Source organism: Carassius gibelio, chromosome A14 (genome assembly GCF_023724105.1).
Source record: "Carassius gibelio isolate Cgi1373 ecotype wild population from Czech Republic chromosome A14, carGib1.2-hapl.c, whole genome shotgun sequence".
NCBI lineage: Eukaryota > Metazoa > Chordata > Actinopteri > Cypriniformes > Cyprinidae > Carassius > Carassius gibelio.
Genome location: NC_068384.1, coordinates 2,081,872 through 2,096,001, shown reverse-complemented (window position 1 = coordinate 2,096,001; position 14,130 = coordinate 2,081,872). Strand labels below are relative to the sequence as shown.

The following is a 14,130-nucleotide window of genomic DNA, read 5'->3' as shown; positions in this document are numbered from 1 at the left end:
CAATGAAAACACAGAGTTTACCAAAAAAGTAACCATTTCAAGTCAGTTTAATAAGATGCAGTCATGTTTGAATGACAAACCTGATACATGGTGTTAGGTCAAAATGAATGAAGTGAACAGCATCCAAAATTTTGTTTTTTGAATGAACACGGGATTCGAAAAACGCTTGTTAGATGGTTCAGCACCCAATTTATTTGGACCAGCTGCTCCACTGAATCACAACCTGTAAGTTTGATAAATAATAGATATTTACATTTTATATTAAGCATTCAAAATACAGAACTATGGTGATGGGCACTGTACGTGGTAGACCAATCACAACAGACTAGCCCATCTGACCAATCAGAGCAGAGTAGGCTAACAGAAAGGCTCAGTAAAGTAAGAAATAATCAATGTAGAAATGTATTCATCAAATTAACTGCATCATTTGGAGGAAGTTGCACAATTACAGGCTTGAGTTGCACAATTTCTTGTTATTTATTTTCATTGAGGGAAGACATTGCTGAATTTAAAGACATCTGTAGATGTAAATCTGCATACCTAAAAGCAATATTTCCACAGCACTAAAAATCCATGTTAATTTGATAACAAGTGACCCAAGCGACTATCCTACTGAGGGCTTTGATGGGATTAAACTGAAATGCCATAATTTTGTAGCTGAATCTAAACAGATGTTGGCCTGTTAGACTGTTATACTATTACAAATATACTAGAGCATAAACATTAGAAACCAACTGAGTGTTTACTGATGTGAGTATATGCATGCATGAACATTTATATGTGTGTTTCTCCATTTATGCATGTGTGAATTCACTTGTTTTTGTGGCTGAGTCAGTTCTAATAGGCATTGCACACTATTTTATTCCGACCCCACCAGGAGGCACAAACAGCAGGCTCAGCCACACTTAATTATATGCAACGGTAACTCACATCATTACCACAATTTACTATTCCGGCAATCTTACTGATTTCCAGGAGGAAGGCCAATCAGAGATATGAATGGTGCCAGTATCACAAAAAAACAATGCCAATGCAAACAGGGAGTGTACAGGTGGTGTTTGGTGGCTGAAAAATGGCAATGCAAGCATATTCATCACAGCACACATGACTGGGCTCATGCTATGACCACCCTGTTCCCTCTGCTCCCATTGTGTATACAGCACCTTCTCAAAAAGGATGCAAACTTCCATGGTCTTCACAGAGGTAACTAGCCAAAGATAAGAGGAAAGGGGAAGTCAGGGAAGCAGAGCGTGCTTATGTGGCTTTTCTAGTACCTCTCGGAAAAAATGCTGCTCCTAAAAGAATTACATAATATCAAACCTTTAAAAAAGTCAAAATTAGCTAGAGTATCAGTTCACAGAAATGTTTACAGAAAAATGAAAAACAAGATGCTCATGTTATTCAAATCAGGACCTTGCACCGCATGTGCTGCCAAAATAGCTTATAGTTTAAAGGGGTCATATAATGCGATTTACATTTTTCCTTTCTCTTTGGAGTGTTACAAGTTCTTGGTGCATAATGAAGATCTGTAAAGTTGCAAAGACTAAAGTCTCAAATCCAAAGAGATATTCTTTATCTAAGTCAAGACTGCCACGCCCCCTAAAACGGCTCATTCAAACATGTCTACGTCACTATGTGGAAATATTTGCATAATGCCGCCCAAATGTTCACAAAAAGAAAGAAGCTGTGGTTTCAGTAACTGCAGTTAGTGTTGAAGCAGCCATGTCAGGGAGATGCTGTGTGTATCTAGGCAAAAGCACTTTATTTGGCCTTCAGACAGTAGATGTATTTAGGAAACTTTAGGTTGCTAACAACAGAACAGCAACACATTTTATGGACGATTGTTTCGTGAACCTAGGAGAGGATGTCATTCTAAATTTACTACGACAATCTGGCGCTTCTGAATCAGCTACTGTAAATATGTTTTGTTATTATTTTAAGTATTTTCTATTGACTGTTCAAATGCGAAGTTTTGCGTGTCGTGTGTGTGCGGGCGCATGCACATGTCTGTGTGTGTATGTGAAAGGGGGGGGGGTCACACAGTGGAGTCAGCTGTCTTTACCTTGGTTTGTGTACTGTAAACACATACAAGCTTCATCACTGTGTCTGCCACGCGACTGTTACCCTTTCAGGCTTGAACTGATGGTAAAACTAAGGAAATTATTAACATTTTACTCTTAACATTTATTTTGAAAGATGAAGCTCGCAATTATGGAAAGGCGTTACATTTTCGAAGAGTGCTTGCTGTGTCCAGCCAATCACAATGCACTGGGTCAGTTGGCCAATCAGAGCAGACTACGCTTGTCAGGAGGAACTTTGTAGAAAACAATGCGTTTGAGAGAGGCTGGGCATAGAGGACCTACAATAATGTACAGTATTTGAAAAATTATGTCTTTTTTGAACATTAAAGCATGTCAACATATTCTGTTACACCAAATACACAAATAATGATATTTTAAAAAGCATAATTTGACCCCTTTAATGCATGTAAAGGGGCCATGAGTTGCAAGTAACTATTAAGCACCTCTTAAATGTCATCTAAGATGAACTTGCTAGAATAATTACATATGAAAATTTTAATCCAGCGCAAAACCCAAGTAGAAATGCTATAAATATTATTTAATTTAAAGCTTGTGCAGCATGTTTTATTATGGCTCAAATATGCATACAAAACTCTATTCATTTCTGTCTGCAGCCTTATTCTTTCTTGCAAATGACTACATAGGGGGAAACTGTGTGATGAGAGAGACAGATGCATTCTTCCAGGCTGAATGAAGAAAAGTACCACAGATGGACAGTTAAAAAAAGAGATAATTTACGAATGCACCTTGTATCTGCTTGACGGGTTAGATTGCTCTTTGACTAAGAAAAAAAAAATCAGAGTATTCATAGTTTAAATATATATTTACAAATATTATAGGTTGTATTCCTCTTCTCACTGCACGTCTCAGTAAATAGGCTCTGGGAGAATTTCTGTAGAATGAAAACCAACCTCTGGCTCACTCTTGAGAAACTGGAAGGGAGCCCATTGTTAATTTATGAAATAATTGAGAATGATTGTGTTATGGTTTTACAAAGGGGTTTAGATTCTACTTCATGACACACAGCTTATCTCATATCTGTCAGCCTCATTTTCAGTTTCTGCATTCCCACATTACATAAATCCCCCCAGCCGGACTCACAACCCCCACATACTCTCGCACATCGAAGGTATCTATAGAAAATTTCTGGAATTTCTGTACATTCTCATAGCAGCCCATGTGACTGCACTCTTGTCACGTGACAGGATGTATGTCCATATAAGGCAAGACACAGGCATTCTTAAAGGGGCAGTAACATTCTTGAAGGTTTCCTTTGAATGAACTGCAGAGAATTCCTGTAGCAAAAACATGCAGAGCAGCCTATGAAAGACTGATTATAGTGAGGAGAATTTCTTAGTTAATAGGTTACATAAACATGATACAATAATTATTAATGCTAACATAAATGGAAACACATTTTGAATTGCAATGAATGTGCATGGCTTTGAAGCACTGCTGCAAGGCCAAGAAAGAGTTTTGGGTTTTCACCTAAACACTCGTAACTCATTGAGTCGTTGCTCCTCCACATTGCCAACAATAAACTAAAGTGCCTGTGAAGGCTGTGACTCCTATTAATAGGCCTGGTGACAGAAAACAGCTGCTGCACCAAACACCGCACATCCGACTGACAGCGTAATGATAAGGGAAATGAGAGAAAGAGAGTGAGAGGAAAAGAGAGAAAGGAATATGAGATGCTTGTAAAATGACTGGAGAACTGAGAGATCTTGAAGAGAAAAAGGGTCTGATAAGGGCCACGCACACTGTGAGAGTGACAGCTGCATTTAAATGCAGGAATGAATCCCTAAATTATCATTCTCTGAGGCTATGTTCACAGAACCAGTGTTTGGGACTGACAACAGTGTTGAATTGTCCAGTTCACACAATAGAAGTGGGTTTGAATAATGTATGTATGAACAAATAATATGAACTAAAATCATACATGCAATATATGTGCTGCATGTTTCAGAGTGAAGTGTGGCACTGTGTTCTTTTACTCGTGAGCAACTTGAGATCTGGGGGTTTTTTTCAGTTTCTCAGAGTGGCTCGGTTCACAGTGAATGCTGCTCCAGACAATTTACCAAAATTACTGGTAACATGCATTTGGGAACACAATATGCATCAACAATCTTGCACCAAGTTAAGGGCTCCCTGGGGTTTTCCGCCAAAATGAAAGTTTAATAGTTTAATGATTGAAAATTAAGATTCTAAAAATATTAGTAGGCTATTGAAATTGTACTGTTGTACTGTAAAATAAAATAATGATTCTTATTATTAGCGTTATTACTTTTATTATTATTATTATTATTATTTATTCAATATTATTATTATTGTTAGTAATAGCAGTAGTATTTTATAATCACATTAACACCTCACAAATTATGGGCCAAATTGTGCAACTCTGCAAAGAAGTTCAGTTTTTTTTCATTATATCACAATTTTTTCCAGAAAAATCTAAATTTCGCAGAGTGTGGATTCCAATTTAGTTTAAACAAGCGGTGTGTGAACTATATTTAGTGCTCTGATGTGTCTTTAAATTCTTCACTCGTTGTTCAGTTTGTGTCTCACTACTTTGTTCAAAGTGGATTTGGTCATACACTGTGGTTGTCATTCACCTAAGCAAGCTGTATGTGTACAAAACAGGATTAAGCTCTCAGAACAGGAGCGACGTCCATATTTAGCTGTAGTGTGTACATGGTGAGGTGCTGTAGGTGTTGAGAAGAGGGATGACTAAAAGAATCGTGCATGGGTCTGGAGAGAAGGATAAACAGAAAAGAGCTAAAGTAAAATCTAGTAAAGTGGAAATACAACAATGAGAAAGATATGACTGTACTGAAAATGACTCTGGGGGAGGGGAGGTGGGGTAACTCAAAATGTTTGCTGATGAGAATGAGAAATCCTGATCACAGAGAGGGTTCTGAATGCAGAGAGAGACTCCTTTGTGTTGCCAAATGCATATTTCAGATTGGTGATTCTGCATCATCCCACATTCATCCATCTCAAGCGTCAAGTAAACACCCTGTCGCAAGCAACGCACACATTTTTGCCATGTTATGTGGCAGAACGCATATGAGAGATGCAGAAAGATGCAACAGAGACAGGAAAACAGCGACAGAGAGAGCAGGAGCGAGAGAGGCTGCCAGTCTGTAGGGACGCAAGTAGGGGGAGGAATTTGGTTTCCATGGCAACATGCGAAAGGCTGAGCTCTAGGTGTCCGCTCCAGCTCTAACTGCGTTGAACTGCACCGGCCCTCACCTCGCCTGGCTCCCCCATCCTCCCCCCTCTGCAGCTCTCTCTTCATCCGTCCATTCCACCTCAAACCCCTCGTAATGTGTGGAAGACACGACACCACGTTCAGCACAGCATCAGCCAGCCCTGCTGTCAACAGAACGCTGCTGCCTTGCAAAGAGCCTGCGCTTTGATGAAGACAATAGAGGCCCTCTGTTCTCAACGCGGTGGTCCCACGCTCTTCAGCCAGGACCCGAGACCACACCCACGCTGCCATCTCCTCCTCACGCCCCCATCCCTCATGCTCATCTGAAACGCCAGCGCCCGCAGGCACTGTGCCGCCACATGCCGCTGGGGGTGCTGTGATTGGGAGGATGTGAAAATGAGAGCTGCCATGATATAGTAGGACCTTACTGTTGTGCCTTCGCTCAGAGTGTTACTGAAAGACTGGGTGATTACAGTGGCATCGTGGCATATTTCTTCCTGTTTCAGCTACACTGCAGCCTAGCTTCAACCATCCATATGTATTCACTTATATGAATATGTATCATGAAAAACATATAAAAACAAAAACATACACATAGGCCATGCACAGAATGTTTTTGCATTCCACTGCATTGCTTTTCCATAGTTTCCCCACGTAAACATGCACTAGATGGCCATGTTTGTTGTTTAAGGCATATCGCATATGATACAGCATTCTAAAAACTAGACCTTTTTTCCTTCCATTCAGCCCTTTGTCAACATTTAACAAAATCTAGTTCTGTGTGAACAGCCCATAAGGGAAATAAGCCTATCATTATTCTTTACGCATTATCATAAAAATTTTGCACATTCATTAAACTGTTCCGATACTGATTTGTTGCGCTGTGTACAACACTGCACTTTATTTTATTTCAGACAACTAAAAATGCAGCACTCAAGCAAAAGACACTGAAAGGTATAGAGATGTGGAGTCTCTCTCACACTGATCCTAGACCATAAGCCCGTCCTTAACTGTGAACTATTGAGCACCGACACTGAGATGAAACAGACATTAAAGTATAAACAAATCTCTATGTCAGGAAATATCTCATGCAACATTCGAAAGTCCCATTCTGAAGGTGTTATACATTATAAACTCTTTTCAGTTTCAGTTTTAGCAGCCACTAACCTTAGGTGTCTCTATATGTGAGCGGCTTACTATTCCAGCCACTCTCTCCACCTTCTGAGAGCTCCTCCTGCTGGTCACACACACACGTGACACAACCTCTTCACCCGAGGTCTGCAAGGACAAATCACACAGGATCACTGGATTGCATAGATACACAAGAAGAAGAAAAAAGCCCTTAAATTGATGCAACCAAATATTCAATATCAGGGATTCAACTTATCAGATCTAGTGAGTGATGAAGACATAGCATAAACAGCATGAAATCAGCAAAAACAGAATACAATCTAATAATTAATTATATTAAATAACTTGAATGACCTGATCCAATACATATTTTTTGTATTAATTTATTTAACTAAATCTGGCAAAATAGACTAAAGGTAAACTTTGTTTTACACAACTGACTATGAAGAGCCACAGGAAAACAATTATCATTGTGCACAACTGAATGACTGCTCAGGGGCAGGGAATATTCCAGCATGAGCACTAAGGGCCATTTGTTATGTGAAGGGAAAGTAGTGCAGAGAGGCAAATTGCACCATTTGCAAGATGGTTTGGATGGACAGAAATCTGTATAGAAAAAAAGAGAGAGAACTAGTGCCAGCAAGCATACTGAAACAAACATGGCCATTAAAACACAACTACTGACCACTATCCACATCTATAAAATCTCTCTAAATCTGGCAACATTTTCATACATAACATTTTAGACCAAAAGATGCACAACCAAGGCCAGAACTTGATTAGATTGGTTCTAGCCTGTTTATCACAGCATATCCCGCACTCACAGGCCACAGGCAGCAGGGGGCAGCCTGTGGAAAAGGCCATGACAGCAGATGAAACAAAGGCTCTCTCACTTTCCCTTCCCAAACCGTAACAAACTCAACTCTAGAATGTTCTTTTAGGATCTGTCCTACTCTCATAACCATGTGTGTTCATACACACAGAGGCATGCAGGTTTACAGCATTAGGCCAAGCCAAACCCATTTACGCTAATGCAAATAAAAGCACAAATAAAGTCACATCTACGATCTTTTAAAAAAAAACATTTAATAAAACACAATGCAAAAATGTACCATTTTTATCACTGCCTCCATTGGACCACCATGAACTGAACTGACAAATAGTTGCTGCTAAGCTCCAGGTTTGCCATCATATTATCATCGGTGGATGGACACTGCAGCTGAGAACATGCAGGATTGCTGCAGTCTCAACCCGGAGAGGAACATAGAGGCGCTGCTGGTGTCCAGTCCCACTGAATCACTGCTGACACATGACAACTGCTCGCTGTATATACTGAGGCTGGATTATGTACAGCTTGAAACATTTAAAAAAACATGTTAGCCAACGTTCCCTGATATAAAACTGATACCAAATTACATAAGACTGTTATATTACTGACTGTAACTGTAGCTAATATAAACACAAAAGGAAAGACCCACTGCCCCTTGATGTTTAACACAAAGGCTTTGTAATGATTGTTCTGTAAATTATTCCAGAGTCTTCTTTTTTTCCCTTCCTTCTGCACCAAATCGGGGAATTTGCAGACTCATTTCATTTAACGTCTCTCAGGTGGCCGCACTCTGTGAATGCTAATGAAGCCTGTGCTGGACACTCACTCAGATCCAGCCTCGCTCGCTCTCAGAGAACCAGAGAACAGGGCTGTGCCTGGACACACTCAAACTGAGGCCCGTGACCATCTCCACCACACATCACATAGTGACCCCTGCAGTATTTTTGTGGAACATGTGTCACAATAAGGTGATGCTTCTGGAAAATGCAGTTTGGGGATTTGAAATGGGATTGATCATGCTCTCAGAGATTGCCCAAATATCCGTTCATCTTTTGATTAATTAATTAATGTGTAAACTTAGTGGTAGACCGATATTGTGGTTTTTTTTTTTGACAGCCAATGCGAATAAAGAGCAGGGTGCCTGAAGTCCAATAATAATTATAATAATGTGAAAAAAAAATGTTTAAACAAGCATGCTTATACTTTAGATGACATCTTGATCTGGAATGCTGACATAAATGAGAAAGTATTATATTTGCCTTTCTATTACTAATAATATAAATAAAATATTTGCTTCTATATATATATATGTGTGTGTGTGTGTGTGTGTGTGTGTGTTACTTAATCAAAAGTCTAGCTTTTCAGTAAAATCATCCTTTAGCCAATCAAAAAATAAAAAATGTATTTTACGTCACTATCATCTGTATTAACCAATCCATCCAGTGCAATCTTGTGATTACTGACATCTTTATGGCATATTCTAGTTCTGACTAAGTTACTGGGTTTTAAAAACACATTGCCATTAAATGATTGTTGTGCGGTGTTTTCAGTTATTACAAGATATAACATTTTATTTTGGATGTATTGGTAAGAATTTTAACCGGATTTTCTATGAACAATCACTAAAAAACACACATTCTAAGAAGCTGTAGGAAATTGCTTTATTCCTTGTTGTAACAAAAAGTGAATGAAATAAAAAACAGTTTAAATAAGTATTCTTGATGTTCTGGTGTAGTAAGAGATGGAGTGAAATGAGTTTTAAAGCTGTTTGCTACAAAAAAAAAAAAATTTAATAATGTCACATAACTCCCCATTGAATTTTTGGATGGCCATTGAGAATATGGGAAACTTCACTCTATAATCTTTTCAAAACATCAGTCACAGGGCGCTCCTTTACTGGATGAACAGAGACTATTTTAGACAAAACCCGAGTGTATGTTTGTGTGAACCCTCAGAGAGACCACAGAGTGATCCTCCCTCACTGCAGTTGCTTTTAACAGAACCCAGGCAGAGGCTGAGGTTATTTTCTGTACTCTCCCTATAAATACTTTGCATAAACACGTGATTGCGGACACTTGTAACGAAAAGTCCTGGTGACATCATCACACAGCCCACCGAGGAGCACTTGGTGTTATCACTGCAGTGCTTTCTAGATATGAATAATGTTCTGTAGTGTCTGTAACTTCCACACACTATCGCTTTCATTCTTTCCCTTTTTTTTTTTTTGTCCAGCACTTCTTTGTAAACTTCCCTCCCCTATGTTATGTCTATGAGCTGTTAACTGCTTCAACTGTCAGTGAGCTAAACATGACAACCAGATCAGTCAGATTTATGTAAGATAATAAAGATATAAGGGTTTGGAAGACATGAGGATGAGCATATAATGACGTAATAAAATAAAGCTGCCCTTTCTCTGAAACTCTTACCTCCCATGTGTCCACAGAGCTGCTGTCTTTAACTCCATTTTGTGCTGCATTCATTTGCAGGGTAATCTCGTAGCATTCCCGAATATCTGAGAATAAGGGAATAGCGATGTCATTGAGGGAATCTATTTAAATCGTGCAGGTATTTATGCAGAAATAGGTAATACCATTTTTTGATTAAAAACAAATAAAAATATATATAAAATACAACATTTATAATATACAATATATATTGAGGCTGACATTACAATATTTATCCTAAAGGATTATTTCACCCAAAAATAAAGTTTCCCATTTACAATGGTTTTTTACAAAGCTTTTTTTGCACAATTTGCCTTTTATGGTAAAGAGCAGCTTGAACATACTATAAATTTCTCATTTTGTGTTTCACAGAAGAAAGCCATATGCTTTTGAGAACATTATATTGTATTGAGCCACAAAAGGACATAAAGACTGAGAAAAAAAGAGGGAAAAAAATGGAAGGACCTTGCATTCGAGAGCAAAACCTTTTGAAATACAATTTTTCTATCACCATGTCTCCTTAGCGGTTACATAGACACAAGAGTGAGTAAATGTTTATTTCTGTGAACATTTAATGAGCCCAATCAATAGATTAGCAAGTCTTTACCGGGGGAGGTGTTGGTGCAGTGGATAAGACACATGCCTTTGGTGTGAGAGACATGAGTTCAAATCCACTATGACACACCAATGTGTCCCTGAGCAAGACACTTAACCCCTAGTCACTCCAGAGGCGTGCGGCCACTGACATATGTAGCAATTGTAAGTTGCTTTGGATAAAAGTGTCAGCTAAATGAATAAATGTAAATGTAAGTCATGCCAAAAGGCACAGGTGCACAGTCTTCACATGTTAAGAACAATGTCAACTTTTGGCTCAACTTAAGCATCATTCCCACTTTTGTAGGTCTCTATAAATATCATCCAGCAGCCTCAGCCAAAATGTATCCATACTTGGTTAAGAGAGCAATCATATTCATTTAAGAGGGGCTTTTAATATGACTCACTCATGATAGCACAGTGCCTGAAGACATTAGCAGAGGTAACAGTGGCTGTGGTGTTGAAGGTCAAGCAGGAAGCTATGAGATGTTTACACTTGTGCTAACTGGGACAACTGGAATAGCATGTTCAATTATCAGTGCACACTATAGCAGAGCTGTGAGATTATAAAATCAGTTTGTGAGAAACTAGCTTGGACCACTGGAATCAATCAAGGGGTGTTACATTGGTTGTCTCCTCCTCTTTTCACACGTGCCTATTCAAGTTGCAAAAACAGCTTGAGGTGCAGCCATATCTACTTCACTGGTGAAATCCATTTTAATAGGAATTTGCACATTCTTGAGTTGCCCACACAGATTTAACTTATCTTCAAACCTATCAAGCGAGTTCACTTTAACCTTGAATGTATGCGGCCCTATATTTGATGTGCCAGATACAACAACTCAAACTTAATATTTCATTCTAAAAAAAAAAAGGTACCATAAGTAATTTTGTCATTTTTAACTTTCAAAATTTGGTTCATTGAATAATATTTTTGACCACTGCAGTTCCTTCCACCTTCAACTGCTCCAGGCAGACATTTATTCTGGACTTGCGCTTTTTTGTTTGTTTGCGAGTTAAAAACAAAAAATCAGTCTGTCAATGACTCTTTACATTGTTTCTCCAGTAGGTGATGGCTTGAGAGATGAGAGACTATGAATCATTTATAATTTATGGTTCACTTAATATATGATTCAAATCTATGCTTAATTTATAACTCAAAAGCACTGATTTATTTGTGAACTAAATGACAGAAGTGAGTGAGTGAAACATTTACTCAACCGATTCAATTACAAATTTGTTCATTTAGAACTGCATATTGCACAGTTGATGATTCATAAATTGCTGGACTTGCTTGTAAATCAATTCAATGCAGAGCAAAAAAAATGGATAAAGTATCTCTAAATATATGTATAAAACATTAGTTACTTAATACTGAGCTCTTGTTTGATGTTTAGAGTTGTATAAAAGCAATATCATATTCATTCTGGTGGTCTGAATATCAGTATGTCTGTAATTCTTTGAAAAACAGAATTCTTGCTTGAGTTCATTTCTACGTATTCTACTACGTATATAATTTAATAACTTCTGACCATGACATCAAAGTAAGATTGGGATGTTTTTGGTCTCCTAATGGGGCTGCTACTGTCCTCGTCGTTTCCCAAAACCATCTCTTCCCCCTTCAAACGAGAGTGCTTTTTTCTTCATCCCACCCTTTCTTCCTCTCTGTGCGTCTTACCTCATTACCTCTCAGGTCACTAACTGCCGTGGCCTGTGGTCATCAACAGAGGGACGACCAGCTGATGAGAACAGAGGGAGACAATACTGCTGATGTCACCCACACTCCCACACTGGTCCACAGCCTGCACTAATAACATAATGAGATGCTTGTTACCTTGCTGTGCCTTTGAAGCATAACGCGCTCTCGGTCCCTGAAGAAACACACGAGAGTCTTTTTTAAGATGGAAGAAGAAAGAGCTTGAGAAAAAAGCAACTCTTTTTTTTTTTTTTTTTGGAGAGACAAGCAGTGAACTCGGACTGGCGGCACATGCGGGCGGTGTACGTGTATGTGTGGGGACTGTTAGGGGCAGTAATGGAGTCCCACTGGGGTGCAGCGGGAAAGACAGTAGAAGAATGGGACTATGTGACTCATCATGGCTGTGTCTATGTGAGCCTGTGTGAGTGGGAGGAGAACACTATGTGGGAAGCGGTTTCATCGCCTAGCTGGTCAAAGCTAGATGAGAAAGAGAAAAGAAAGAAAGCGATGAGGAAAGTAAACTAAAATGTAGAGTCTTCCAGTAAATGGTGCATGATTATAAATCATGCAGCTGTGGGATGAATGGAAATGTAGAAGTGTGTCATACAGAAACATCTCCTCATTTAGTAAAGCTGTCCTGAATGTCTCTGAATATGAATTATGTCTTCATCTAAGAGACCTTTCCCCTCAAATGCATTATTCAAACATATCAAACATAGCAGGCAACATCAATGGTTATTCATATCTAGGGCTACTGTCATGATGTAGCAGATTGTGTGTGCACAAAAAAAAAGAATGCTAAAAAAAAACCGGTCTTGCAAAACACGCTTGGATACTTTGATATACAGACACATTTATTATTTCAGACAAAGTCCTGGTGAAATGATATTTTTTTCCTTCAAAAAAGCATTTCAACACAATGTTCCCAGAGCCAAGTAAATCCTAAAAGACCACATGAATTCCTGGCCACTGAACAAATACACAGTCCTCTCCACAGAATAATGTTTACACACTTGCTCTCCTCTTCACTAGGTTCACCTCATTTCAATGTCAATATTAAATTCACATATATTTGATCAGTTAAAAACCATGTTTTAACACTCGTCGGTTTGTTAAAAAAACATACTGAATCAGTTTCCTACATAATGATTCCAAACTTTATTTTATAGCTTAAAACAGACATTCATATTATATGGTAAATTATACTTGATTGATAAAATATTTAACAATACAAGCTACATGTGAAATTCCTGTGAAATTCAGTATAATTCACTTTTCAGTTCTGGGTACCTTTTAAAACTATGTGACCCAGCTATAACATTTTTAAATGTTTTAAATATTTGTAATGACATTTTGTTTAAAAGCTGTTCAAATATTTAGGGTCAGTAACATTTTTTTATTATTATTCTGCAAGGATAAATTAAACTGATCAAACATGGCAGTACAGTCATTTGTAATGCTACAAAAGATCTATTTAAAATAAATACTGTTCTTTCGAAATATTAAGCAGAACAACTGTCTTTATTCTTTTTTTTTATTATTAAATAAATGCAGCCTTGATGATAAAAAATAAAAATTTAATGTATGCATTTAGCAGATGCTTTTATCCAAAGCGACTTACAGTGCATTCAGGCTATCAATTTTTACCAATAAAAAAAGAAAGCATTTGAGGTAAGGTGAGAGTAGACTGACTTGTTATAGTACCTGAAAACTGTGTCAGAGGAACTAAAACACGATGACAAAAAGAAAAACGGAGGAATTATGGCCTGCGTTTTTTCCCCAGCAATGAAATAGCCCTCCCTTGATATTGGGTCATATTTGGGCACAAAACCTGTGTGATTCCTAGTCTGTTTGTGTGTTTGGAAACAAAGAGATGAGTGTGCAGTTAGGAAAACCTTTGTTTGAAATTGTGCAATCATGCAGACAACCAAACAAGCCCACGGTCGAATCTTCCTCCCTCCCACAGTGCATCACAGCACTCAATTGTTACAAGCCTCGTTGTGTCCCCAATATATTTGATGATCACTTTTTCTTTGATGCCAAATTAAACAAAGGGCTTTCAACTTAGAGTCTAAGAACACTTCAATTATGTGAATGAGATTAATGACAGAGTATTAAACATCATAAGCGCTTGATATTTAGTC

At 38.2% G+C, this 14,130-nt stretch overlaps 1 protein-coding gene across 3 annotated transcripts in view; it reads right to left on the bottom strand.

Annotated features, from left to right (window-relative positions):
• LOC128027221 (disks large homolog 3) overlaps window positions 1-14,130 on the bottom strand; it is an 87,220-nt gene that overhangs the window by 66,845 nt on the left and 6,245 nt on the right. For all 3 annotated transcript variants that reach the window (XM_052614590.1, XM_052614593.1, XM_052614601.1), the window contains 2 exons: window positions 9,679-9,764; window positions 6,460-6,570 (listed from right to left, as the gene is read on the bottom strand). In XM_052614590.1, coding sequence (XP_052470550.1) covers window positions 6,460-6,570; window positions 9,679-9,764 — 197 coding nt within the window. The remainder of the gene's footprint in view (window positions 1-6,459; window positions 6,571-9,678; window positions 9,765-14,130) is intronic.